General features: G+C 29.9%; 1 protein-coding gene and 1 pseudogene across 1 annotated transcript; both read right to left on the reverse strand.

Annotated features, from left to right (window-relative positions):
- Positions 1-2,621: 2,621 nt before the first annotated feature.
- Positions 2,622-4,597, reverse strand: LOC126907851 (uncharacterized). Its single transcript, XM_050689489.1, has 2 exons — positions 3,143-4,597; positions 2,622-3,067 (listed from the first exon to the last, which is right to left on the reverse strand). The coding sequence occupies exon 1, from the start codon at positions 4,461-4,463 to the stop codon at positions 3,699-3,701; it is 765 nt and encodes a 254-aa protein (XP_050545446.1). The 5' UTR covers positions 4,464-4,597; the 3' UTR covers positions 2,622-3,067; positions 3,143-3,698.
- Positions 4,598-11,753: 7,156 nt separating this feature from the next.
- On the reverse strand, positions 11,754-11,869 carry LOC126908732 (5S ribosomal RNA; annotated as a pseudogene).
- Between the last annotated feature and the right edge of the window lie 1,626 nt (positions 11,870-13,495).

Below are 13,495 nucleotides of genomic sequence, written 5' to 3' on the forward strand. Positions count from 1 at the left end.
AAAAATCAAACAAATATATATTACCAGCTGTCATCAAAAGGTTTGCAGGGGAATTTAAAATGTAATTTTTTTTTGAGAATTGAGGATAAAAAGGTTTAGGATTTCTAGTATTAATATTATTTATTTTTAAATTAATTAATGATAGGAGTTCCGGACAATCAATGAGTCCTAATAATAATTTATGTAAAAATTTTGAAATCAAAAGCATTCGACGTTCTTTGAGTGTATTAAAATTAAGGTAATTAAGAATGCTGTCATAAGAGCTATGGGGAGGTCTGTGTATGTTAAATTTAAATGAAATAAAACGGAGAAAATTATTTTGAACAGATTCTAGTGCGGTGTTTTGTTTAGAAGTATTGTTTAACCAAATTAGAGGACAGTATTCAAGATGGGAACGTACAAGGGAATAAAACAGAATTTTTAGAGGAACAGGATCTATAAATGAGCCACAAGTGCGTTTAATAAATCCCAAATTACGCATAGCTTTATTTCTTATCATTTCTGTGTGAGGGGAGAAATTTAATTTAGAATCAAAAATAACGCCTAAATCTTTAAATTGAGAAACTAGCTCGATATTTATATTGGAAATAGAATAACAATAATTAATTGGGGTTTTTATTAGATAAAAGTACATAAATTTACATTTATCCACATTTAAAAATAAGTGATTTTTATTACACCATGTGAGTAAGTTATTAATATCTGATTGTAAACAAATTGCATCTTGTTCAGATTTAATTATTTTTATTAATTTAGCATCATCAGCAAACATAAGGATATTAGAGTTCATTATAACATTAGGCAGGTCATTAATAAAAATATTAAATAGAAGTGTAGACAGGTGGTCTCCTTGAGGAACGCCTGAAGGGACTGGGAAAAGTGACGATTTGAATTTGAGGTATTTAACAATTTGGGAACGGTCTGAAAGAAAAGATTGGAACCATTTAAGAAGTGATCCAGAGAAACCAAAAGATTGTAATTTTTTAATAAGTAATACATGATTAACTTGGTCGAAGGCTTTGGAAAAATCAGTGTATATTATATCAGTTTGAGCATTAGATTCAAATGACTGAAGTATTAAGTTTTTTGTTATGGCTAAATTATTACATGTTGAGCGTTTTGGTATAAAACCGAATTGATTATTTACTAGGACTGAGGAGCAAAAATTGTTAAGTTTAGATGAAATTAAGTGAGAGAATAACTTTGGGATTGATGATAATTTTGAGATTGGGCGATAATTTGAAATTAGTGAAGGATTACCCTTTTTTAAAATAGGTGAAATAAACGACGTTTTCCAAAAAGATGGATAGGTACCACTAGCGAGGGATAAATTAAAAATACTAGTTAATATCGGTGTTAGGATAAATCTACAATTATAAAGGAAAATAGTAGGTATCTCATCTGGGCCTGCAGTTGAACTTAATTTTAGGTCAGAAATCATATTAAAAACCTCTAGTTCAGTAACAGTAATGGAATTTAAATTTAAAGTAGAATTTAAATTAGGGTTATCTACATTTAAAGTGGGGGAATTAAATGTTTGAGATGAATTACAATAGGCATCAGAGAAGTATTTACTAAAAAGCTCAACGATATCAGCACCATTTTCGGCAACTGATCCATTTAAGGAAAGAGAGCAAGGTAGAGCATCATTATTGGTTAAATAATTAATAAATTTCCAAAAATATTTTGGATTCTGTTTAATCGAAAACTGGACTTTATTTATGTAGTTTTTGTGATCTAATTTAGCATTTCTTTTGCATTTAGCTCTAAGACGGGAGAAATTAATATAATCTGACATTTTGTTAGATTGTTTATAAACAAGGTGAGCAATTTTTTTTTCTTTTACTAATAATTTAAGCGAATTGGAGTACCAAGAAGGATATGAATTATTATATATACATTTTATAGGGACATAATTATTGATTGCTTCGTACAAAATATGGTAAAACTGAACAACTGTTTCATTTATATTATAGGATTTTAAATCAATAGTGGAGAGTGAATCACCAATAAATTTAACAATTTCGATGTAATCACAATTATTAAAATCATAAATTAAATCATGTGTAGTTTTTAAGATTTCATATTGTTCACAATTTAGTGATATATTAAGAGCCGGGTGGTGTTTATCAATCGGAATTAACGGATCAGGGTCATTATTGACGGTTATGTAAGCATTAGATAGGACTAGATCAAGAATGACATTGCTGTGATTGCGTATAAAATTAAATTGATTAAAATTATAGTGTGATAGCATGCTAACAAAATAAGAATCGATTTGAGAATTACAAATTAATGGTAAAGAATAAAATGACCAATCTAATAAGGGTAAATTAAAATCACCTAATAATATAAATTTGGCTTTAGGATTAGATAAGTAAAGTTCATTAATAGATAGGAAAAATTGTTCATAAAGAGTAAGAGGTGAATTGGGCGGGATATAAATACAGCAAATAATAAATATATTAGCTCCTAGTTGAACTTGAATAAAAATCTGCTCAATACATTTAACAGTAACATTTAAAATTTTACAAATTATATGAGATTTAACAGCAATAAGTACTCCACCACCCTTAGATAAATTACTTGTGAGAACATTTCTGTCACATCGAAAAACATTATAATTTTTAATGCCTAATTCCGAAGAATTTAAATTATTTGTGAGCCTTGTTTCAGTAAAGGTAAAAATATCTAAAGATGACAATGGAATAAATGAATTTAATTTGGTATTTATACCACGAACATTTTGATAATATATTAATAAAGTACATGAAGTGCGATTTAGTTTTTTGGATTATTAATAATGGTTGGGTTACCTTTAATATATTTAATAATAATATTTTGTTCACCATTGTTGCGACGAGATTTGAGTTCTTGCCGTAGTTTTAACATCTGATCACGCTGTTTCATAGTGCAATCCAAAGAGAATCTTATTTCTTTAAATTGATTTGAGAAACGGATTTTGGATTGCGCTCGTAAAATGTCAAATACATTTTTAGTATCGTTGAACGTTTATTTATATTTAAATCCATCTTTAGGCAGATACTGTGACATGGCCCATCCGTATCTAATAAGTATTACACAAATAAATTACTAATGTAAAACTATAATTATTATTAAAAAAATATTAAATAAAATTTACTTAAAAATTTGTAGCGTCAAGATATATGATCCAGTTATCCGGCTTACTAATATCATAGCTAGAAAGTCCTTTATGATTAGCTTCCGAATATCGGCGTACTGCCGTTGTCAAACCTCCTCTAATTCCCTGCTCCAACATCATGAGCATGTCATAATCGTGTAATAGCTCGAGCTCAATATTTGTATGTTTCAACATACAATCAAAAGACATGCCGGGTGCGGTGTAATAGTAATTAGGGTCAAATCCATAAGTTTTTAGGCAAAGGTCTCTAAAAGACTCAAACACGTCACATAATAACAACACGTCCAACTTCAAATACCAGTAGTCTATATTGTCCTAACGTTGTACACTTAAAATGTTTCCAAAATTTCTGAGCATGTTGATAGTCCTCTTCAGTTATATTACTCTCATTTAAAGAATTATAAAACTCATTTATAGATGGTAGCGATGTTTCGTTAAGTTTCTCAAATGAGTCTGTATACTCGTAAGGGTAAACACCTTTACGGGTAATAAGACTGATATCTGAATTTGGAAAATGTTTTTTAGTATCTTTAAATTATCCTACATCCCCTTTGGCTAAATTTTCGACTAGTTTTGATAAACTTGACGCCATGAACCTGTTGCTGTCAACAAATCTTATTTTGAAGGCTTTCGCCACATATTTTGAAAAAGAAATAAATTTTTCTTCACTGTTAGGTATAACAGTTATGGGTTTATCGTCGTATCCAAGCTGTGTTACAATGAAATGACCGTCATAGTTGGATAAGTTGTGAAAAAAGCAGGGGACAAATTTAGGAGACTTTAACTTTAAGTTACATTCATTACAAATTGTTTTTTTGTACTTGGATGTTAAATGATCATGATCGCGAACTGGGTAATTATTTATAGAGAACTTAACATTGCATAAAGGACACACACCGCGTTTTACTATATCATTATGTTTCTTCGCGTCAGCTTGCTTAAAAGTCATGGGCAAGTTGACTTGTAACATTTGAGATATATTTCGAGCCACTTCCACAATTTCTTGAACGAAATGTTTAGCTACCGCACCCTTTTCTCCATGACCGTCCCCTCTGAACAACACTGGATACGTTGGAATTGAAAACTGTTCGAGTAATGATGTTGGTATATCGTCTCTAACCTTAACATAATAACAATAACTCATAGGCTCATGATCATGCGTTATCTGTGTATTCTTCTCCAGTGATTCTTCGGACTTGTGTTTGAACAAAACAGCTTCAAAATCAGCGTATATGACAACAGGATGACGTTCAGTGTTACCCCAATTTTCAAATTTGGTGACTGTATCTGGTTCAGGCATAACAGGAGTTATAGACTCGTTAACTCTACAACGTTCTTTATGCTGACGTAGGAGCTCTTCTTTGCTAGGTTTGTTTGGTTTGGAAGTATAAGTTTTAAAACATCTTCTACATATTACGGTTTTTTAATGAAACAAAGTCATTGATGATTGCACCAGCTTGGCTAGATCTGTTATATAACAGTAATGTCTAAGACCTTCCTCATTTGATATCATTAAAAGATCGAAATGATCGAGGTTTTCTTCTTTACACACTCTTAAAGGTATAACAATATTTTTTTCTACTTGAGGTCTAATTTTTTTTGTTTTATTTTTATACGTTGCAAAACCTTTTTTCAGTCCATATATGTTCACAGATACGTCAGGGTTTTGTTTTTCAAATTTTACAATTTCTTCGAGTGACATGGGCATGGTAAGTCCTGAAAAATTATACCTATGTCCATGCTCTTCAAAATGTTTCTGCTGAACAGTTATACGAAATGCGTTTACTGGGTTTATAGATTTAGACATTATACTGTAAATAAAACAATTGTTATCTTCATTTTTTACATTGATAGTTGCATGCTTACTTTCAATTTCTTTAGGAAGCGATAAATAACTACCAAAAGGCATGTATTTGTCAGTGTACAATAAAATACCATCAATCCGTTCTAACGTATAACCACTACCTTTACCTAAATATTCTTCTTGCTCTAGTAACAGTTTAGTGAAATCTTCATTCAGAAACTCTTCAATAGGACATGATATGAACAAACTTCGTGATGTAGTTTTAAAAGACCTATTTTCCACAGATTCAGCTTTATTCGGAATAACATAAGTAGACTCTAGTTTTAAACTGTACTTAATAGGACTGTCGGTTAAGAGACGTTTAAGCAAAGCAATTAATTCAGGCTGTGCTTCCTCCAAAAACACTCCATAATTAAGAATACGTTTTAAATTCTTTTTGTAAAATGTCTTATGTAACCCTCCAAACGCCTGTTGTATTAAACTAAAACTACTAGTATTTATATTGTTTATTCTATATTTCTTTGTATGCTTTTCCCTAGATTCTGCTTGTTAACAAAGGCTATTTGCTTCATTATCACCCCAACAATCGTCAAAGGGATGTTTTCTTTTTTCACCTGATAAATAATTGGAATTTTTTAGATAATATATTTTGTATAACATTAACTGAGTGTAAATAATAATATTTGAAATTTTTTTTGAAAAAATTGTGCATAATGTTTGAGCAACTAGTAGTATTTACTACACTTAATAATAATACTTAATTAATAATAAAATAATATAGTAAAAAAAAAAAAAAAATTAGCTTTTAAATTATAAATGTTTTTATAAAAATTCTTAAAATTATGAAAACTCGGTCATGAAGTTTAGACGAATTGTAATATTTACTGTGCTTAATAATAATAAAGGAATTTTTCTTACCTTTATTTACGTTAGTTGAAGTCGATGGTTTACAATTATGTATAGTAATACTTTGCAACGGTTTATTAATATTAAGGTTTACGTCGTTTCTTTTAGTTACATTTAATTTGACACGACTTACGTCGCAAAAATGTGGTCGACACTGGTTTTGATGGTAGAGACCCGTGGGCCGTTTATTAAATGAGCATAATATCGCGGCACTTTCGCTGGCGTCGACGACGCGATGTCCGGCGTAAACCTTGAACGGCAAAATGGTTAGCAGCGTTGTAGGCGACGGTGCGCGAGTGCGGTTCGGTTGGTCGGCGTTGTCGCTTTCACAACGGGAGGAAGACTCACGCACCATTTTCGGCGGGTCGTCGTCAGCCGTGCGGCATTTGCTGGACTTTGCACCGTAGCGTATAACACGCGGTGTTGGTCAGTCAAATACTCATAGTAGGGCGACGGCTGATAAAGGTGGCACGAGTCGCGGGGCATCGTGTATAACGAAGCGACGCGGGCCGTGTCAAATTGTACTGGTCGGGTTTCATCTATAAAGTGTGATTATATTAACACAAAATATTGCTTAATTAAATTTTATGTTTAATAATATCTTGAAAAATGACTTACCATGTAACAGTTTCTGGTGTCTTATTAAAACGCTCTTTCTTGTAAATTTTTTTGCACAAGCATTACAACTAAACCGCACATCACTATGAATTTTTTTATGTTGATTAAGGTTACTTACAGTTGAAAATATTTTACTACAAGTATTAAATTGATTCATTTTTAAAGATTTTGGAAAAATACACAATAAAGCGAATTCAAATTGCAGTAAAATGTATAAATTGATTCAAGTACAGCTAATAATAAATGTTAACTAAACGAGTTACGAAACAGGAATGACACTTGTACAAAATGTTAAATGCCTTATCGAGTAATTCTTACCTATAAATTTTTGTCCCTTTCCCTGTCCTTTTAGACTCCTCACTTAACTAACTAAGTATGGTATTTTGCAAAGGTATAACATATAGTATCATTAACTAATGTGCATGCGTTAATGCATTGACTTATTAGTATAAGTTTCTTTATAGCATACCCAAAAGTAAAAGAATTTGATTAATATTAAGACTAATCATAATGTTATACCATTCTTGCTCTATTAAAAATGTATTCGTAGTTACATTTTAAACTAGAGAATTCATTTTATTAACGTTAAATTACAATTAGTAATAATCAATTAATCTACACATTAAAAAAAAAAGTCTATTAACAAACATTATTAAGTTACAGTAATGTAACTTAATAATCAAAATTAATTTAATAAAATATTATTTCTAACGTATAAATATTTTCTCTTTAATTACAAAATAACTGAATTCTTATGAAATAGTAAAATATTGCACATATTTATTTATTTACTTTAATATCATAATAATGATCACCTTATGAGTTTTATCATCGCCTCCCCTTCTATGTAGGGGTAAATAGTTGGTCTGCTGTTTTAATACATACTTGAGTCAAGGAAGGGAGACCCTCTATGACCAATACACGTCATAGTTGGGTTTCGTTGGGTTAATATGCCGCCGCTTGCCCCGAAGCAATGCCTCACGGCAGTTCCGGGGCGGTCCACATGAGGTCGAAAGGGAGGAGGAAAAAAAAAAAAAAAAAAAAAAAAAAAAAATATGCCGCCGCTCGATTGCACCTTTCACTTTTCACATTGCACATTGCACATTGTACATTGCACATTGTACATTGCACATTGCACATTATGTTAAAAGATATATACTATATCTACTTAAATATTATTTAAATACATGAATATTTTAATATTGTATAATAACTATAAAATAGTCCCGTTATCACAATTTTTATTTTTTATAAGTTATTATGCATTATCTAGTTAAAAGTAAGATAGCAAATTGTAAATTTGTAGAATTTTTAGCAACGTTTTTATTCTATAAATTAGGTTAACTTAAATTAATTTTGATTGTAAAATAAATTTAAACACATAAAAAATTTATATATTCATTTCTATTCAATAACAATGCATAATCATAAGTCTAACTTTGTAACCTAACAATAACATATAAATTTACCCTACGAAATGTAAATAAAAGCAAAAATCTTGTAGTGGTAACGAACTTCGAGAACAACAGAATAAGTCGTAGGAGGCAATTATAATATATACTATGAATATCACCACTATCAATTAAAACGAATACCACAACTAATTACGTAAGAAAACAACAATTTAAGAACGCATGAAGATACAAGATTACAAGAAGTTTCGTGAACATAACAAGGTTCCAGCCCTAATTTTAAAGAGAACCATAACTTAAAAGTTTAAAAAGCATTATTAGACAAATTTTTTTTTTCTTCTTTTNAGTTTAAAAAGCATTATTAGACAAATTTTTTTTTTCCTCTTTCTTTTCTCTTTTTCTTAATATTTTGACCTTTTATAAGGTTCAGAGTCGAACCTTTAATAGGGGAGAGGGTAATGTAAGAACATTTATTACTATGTTCTTACCACTTATATTACACACGTTTTATTTCTATTTATTTAATTCGTAATACATATTAATTAGCATAGAGGGAGATGCTGATGTGACAATTCTACTCGTCTGTAGTCCGGAGCTACTGACGTCGAACTAACAAAGGGCAGTTGTGTTTGAGTGGCCGTTATAGACATAGTTTTCAATATTATAACTTTCGTCTTATTTATATTATTTATAACTTTACTTGTTTTATTCAACGACCCGTCTATGGCCAATTGTCATCATAGCCAACCAACTCCGTCTCACTTGGATATCTTTACTAACCAACTGTACTAGGATTCAGGTCAGACGTATTGTACATTACATATAACTTATATTTACTGAACATCTAAATATAACTTTACTTAGTCGTTGACATAAAATAATAGTCTAATTTTATTTAATAATCTATCCCCTGTAACTAAGGTACACGATTGCATGTGTCTCCTTCAGGCAATTAAAACTCATTTAAGGAGATAGGGACGATATTTGGGCAGACGTCGGGTAGCTTCCGATTCTTGGTTTTGACCAAGATCCTCAACTATTAAACAAGCCCCTAACAATACATACAAAATATATTTCGAAAATCGAATGGTATAAAAGGATTTTGCGGCATGATAACTAAAATAAAAAATAATAACTTAATTTAGAAAAAAATATCTAGACTTATTTACCGTTATTCAATAATTATGATAAAACGAATTTTTATTTATTGAAAAATAACTTTTTACGCCAAATAAATTATTAGTAAAAAAAATTAAATTTTACTCTTGGTTAATAATCAACTTATAATACTAAAATAACAATTTAAAGAACTTACATTATTTATTTATTCCTCAAAATGCAGTTGATGCAACAAGTATTCGTTACAGTATAAGTTTTCCGTTCGTCGAAATGCAATTGAAACAGCAAGTAATCGCTAGTGAATATAAAATCTGAAATAATTAGTATTTTATTATAATATTCTTTGTAAATTAAGACTATAAAATGTTATAATGTAAATTTATATAATATGAATTCCAATAAGTTTACAAAAATAAAAAACATTTGATTTTAATTAATTTGATAATATAAAACTTTTATTTTTTTAAATCTATTAAGACATTAAAAATAGTATATATATATATATATATATAATTACAATAATTAATATTATACTTACAGTTTAATTTTTATCAAACGAAAAATGTAACTACAACAAATTTCTTTGCGCAAAATCTGGTTGTTAGAACAAACTACTACACTTTTATAATTCTTTCGAATGAATAAACAGATCCAAGACTTTATATACTTGCATTGATTAAAAAAATGCAATGAAATTTAATTTATGATATGTTCTTCTGTGTTAATGATGAAAATGACAGTTGATCGTCTAATTACTTTTGAAATAGATAATATATTACATTTATGTCTCGTTTTCGCGCATGTTAAGTTCCATGGAATTTTTATTTAAACATATACAGTGTTGTGATAACTAAATAAATTTAACACATTAAATTATATACAATATGCTGTATTGTTATTAGTAAACTCAAATTTTTCTTATTATTTAACTACCATTCAACTTACAATAGTACAAAATAATTTAAAAGGACATTGGGTATATTTAATATAATATACCATAATATATTAATTATTTATAATATATATAAATTCAGTTCATTATTAACCGTCGACTTTCCAATTCAACCGACTTATCATGCAATATTTCAAATTAATTAAATTAAATTAAACTATAAATTTATTATTTGTTTTTTAATTAGTACAGTTTTATTTTTTTAATAAAATGTATTTATTTAAGAATGTTTTTTGCTAAACATCTCATAATAAGAAAACTGGAACAGTCATTATTATTATATATATATTGTTGACAAAAAAAATACTGATTTATTGTTCACTATACGAATAATGGTCAAACGCAGTTCATTAACTCATATGTTAACGATTAACATTCGATAAAAATGACAGCATCGTCGCCATCAAGTGTAAGCCATCTGCTGTATATATCTCAAATACGATAGTATAAAAATATATATAATCATCTATAAAGCCATCTGGTACCATGCCCGTTTTGAACAAATGATTGTTTTTTTACAAATTAGGTAAAATAAACATTCTTACGTAGTTTTTATCTAAATATGTGCATGTCGCATATCAAAATAGCGGATTCGACGTTTAAAATTCATACTTTTCACCGTTACCGTGTAGTGTACCTGGAAAATGCATTTTTTTTTTCATCAAAAAAAAAAACTTGCATCTCATATATACTATATGACCACCCACCGCATCATAATCCAAAGTTTAGATTACAAACAAATAACTAAATAATAAATATATTCAGTTTTTTTTAACAAATTACCCAAAATCAACATTTTACGTACAATTTTTATCTAAAATGAAAATAATTGGCGATACTGTACGGTTAATTTTGATTTATCATATTCGATACATCGCGCACCTTAGGAATAAGCTTATCACCACCTCGACATGCGTACATCATATTTTTATCACGCTAAAGATACAAACGTTGCGATTCACACCTCCGACCGACACCGTCATCAGGGCGGTTACACGACTACGGCTTATACCCCGTCGACGACGGCGGCGGCGGCGGTTGCGATGACGCGTCGACGGCGATGACACAATATAACGCGCGACCGTTTGACGTACAAGTAGGGGGGAGGGTGTAGGCAGGGGCAGAGTCTTTAACATTATTGTATGTGACGTGTTGACCTTAAGGGCGATTATATTACGTAACACCTGTGATGCTCCTGATTGAGGGGCATGCGTTGCTGCATACGTCACACCGACAACGACGTAACGCCGAGTCAGCTGACCACCTACCTTCCGCGCACCCACATTATTATCGCAATTTTAACAATAACACACTTGATTTACAACTTTAACAATTATGATTGACCTTAATTAGCCATCTAATTACCCATTAACACTCTTAATTTATTACTTTTTGATGACGTATGACACTAATTATCATGGCGGCATCCTTTGATCCCCAGAACCCGCTATTTACTTACTACTAAGTGTTATTGTAAAATAAAATGAGAATCATTTTTTAAGAAAAAGCCAACAGCATATATATTCTATAAAAATCGTAATATAGTATAAATAAATTATGTATTTGCGATATCATAAATAAGATGATAATATTAATTTACAAAAATAAAACAGCTTATACTTAATATTAGCTATCGTTGATGAAGGGTAGTGTAGTGTGTTCATCGTATTTTCAAGTAAAATATACGAAATTATTGATTACACTAAGTTAAATTTCTATTTAGATATCAAATTTTTAAAAAATGTAATCAAACACAAAGTGAAAAAAGAATTTAAAAAATGCCAACGGCACGCAGTGTTTCCAAGCGGTCACCCAGCCAAGTACTAACCACGCCCGACGTTGCTTAGCTTCAGTGATCGGAGAACTGGTGTATTCAACGAGGTATGTTCGTTGGCGTTTTCTGAATAGTTTAATACCGAATTTTTATTGTATTACTTACGTGATGTATTAATCGTCTTCTTATGAAAAAGTTTTATACTGCTTATGTATGAGTGAGTCATTTTCTATTAGGTTTTTATGATTTAATTATATAACAAAACTTGAAATTTATTATAACAATATATATCATTTACATTGCATATTATTACATACATTTTTTTATAAGTAATGATTTCCTTGAATTGCGTTACAATGTATTTTCTTTTAATATCTGAATATTAGAAAAACATTGATTTTTGTTAAAAACATTGAAGTGTGATATATTCAACATAATATTCGGATCAGTAATTTTCATCATTATTATTGTGAGTAAAGAATAAATAAAAACCCAGATCGGTGGGTCATCGCATAGTTAACAAGTATATATTAGAATAATATCTTATATATATAAAATCTAATGTCAGATTTTTGTCCGCGATGGACGCCGAAACTACTGAACCGAATTTTATGAAATTTGGCATAAATGTGCGATTAGGTCTAACTTAGAACATAGGATAGTTTTTATTTTGATTGATGGCCTTATTTATTTTTTATAATATAAAATAAATAAATATAAATAATTATTTTCTCATAGATGGCGTTATGAAACGGTATTAAAGTTATGTAAGTGTCCAATAGATAGCGCCTGTCCACGTGTATTTTCTTTCAATAATTGTAATTGTAATGACAATAGAACGATCAAGAATCTTCGCGACGGATAGGCAACCAAAATACATATATGCACGAATATTCTCGATCGGCCATAAAAAGAATATTCTAGACCCACTACACACTATAAAACGGCGCAACATAATTATAACGATATATATTTTGTGTTTGTAATAATTTGTGATCTCTGCTAAGACACGTTAATTTTTTTGTAAATTTTGCGTATATATTACTGAATAACATCGCGCAAATTGATTTGGATATTGATTAAGTAAGTTCGACTTTATTTCTTTTTATCTTTTGTATGTATTTAATTATTAATTGAACATATTTATATTTATTTTAAAAAAAAATTATCATAGTTCAAATAATACTTATAATAGTAGTATTATAAGTATTATTATAATAATTTTATGTTATTTTTTCATCGTAACCGGTTCGAAATTTATTTATTTAATATTTTTGTAGTAAAATGCCACCGAAAAAATCGAACCTTTCCGCGAGTAGTAGAGAGGCACGGCGCAAACGTGCAAAAAGAAGTTTTCGGTCAGCACAGCAACATGAAGAACATGAAAGACAGCGAACCAGTCGCGAATTACAACTTGGATCATTTGTTCGTCTTGCCTTTGAATATGCACCGGATATTAATTACTCTGCGCATTCTTTAATTTCCATCGGTGAAATGAACAAAGTATGCCAATATTGTCAGGCGTTGAAATTCCCCAATGAAACACCTGGACTGTGTTGCGCATCAGGAAAAGTTGTACTGGAGCCGCTTCCATCTCCGCTGGAACCTTTACAATCACTTCTTGCTGGCCAATCTGATGATTCAAAATTATTTTTGAGCAAGATTCGTAAGTTTAATTCTTGCTTCCAAATGACGTCTTTTAGGGCAACAAAAATTTGTGATCTCACATCCGATGGTAATTACTTCG

Source organism: Daktulosphaira vitifoliae, unplaced genomic scaffold (assembly GCF_025091365.1).
Source record: "Daktulosphaira vitifoliae isolate Bord-2020 unplaced genomic scaffold, ASM2509136v1 Scaffold_5, whole genome shotgun sequence".
Taxonomy (NCBI): Eukaryota; Metazoa; Arthropoda; class Insecta; order Hemiptera; family Phylloxeridae; genus Daktulosphaira; species Daktulosphaira vitifoliae.

What these genes read in the sequence shown, in the direction of transcription:
- LOC126907851 (XM_050689489.1), bottom strand. Translation starts at nt 4,463, where the DNA reads ATGCCTGAACCAGATACAGTCACCAAATTTGAAAATTGGGGTAACACT.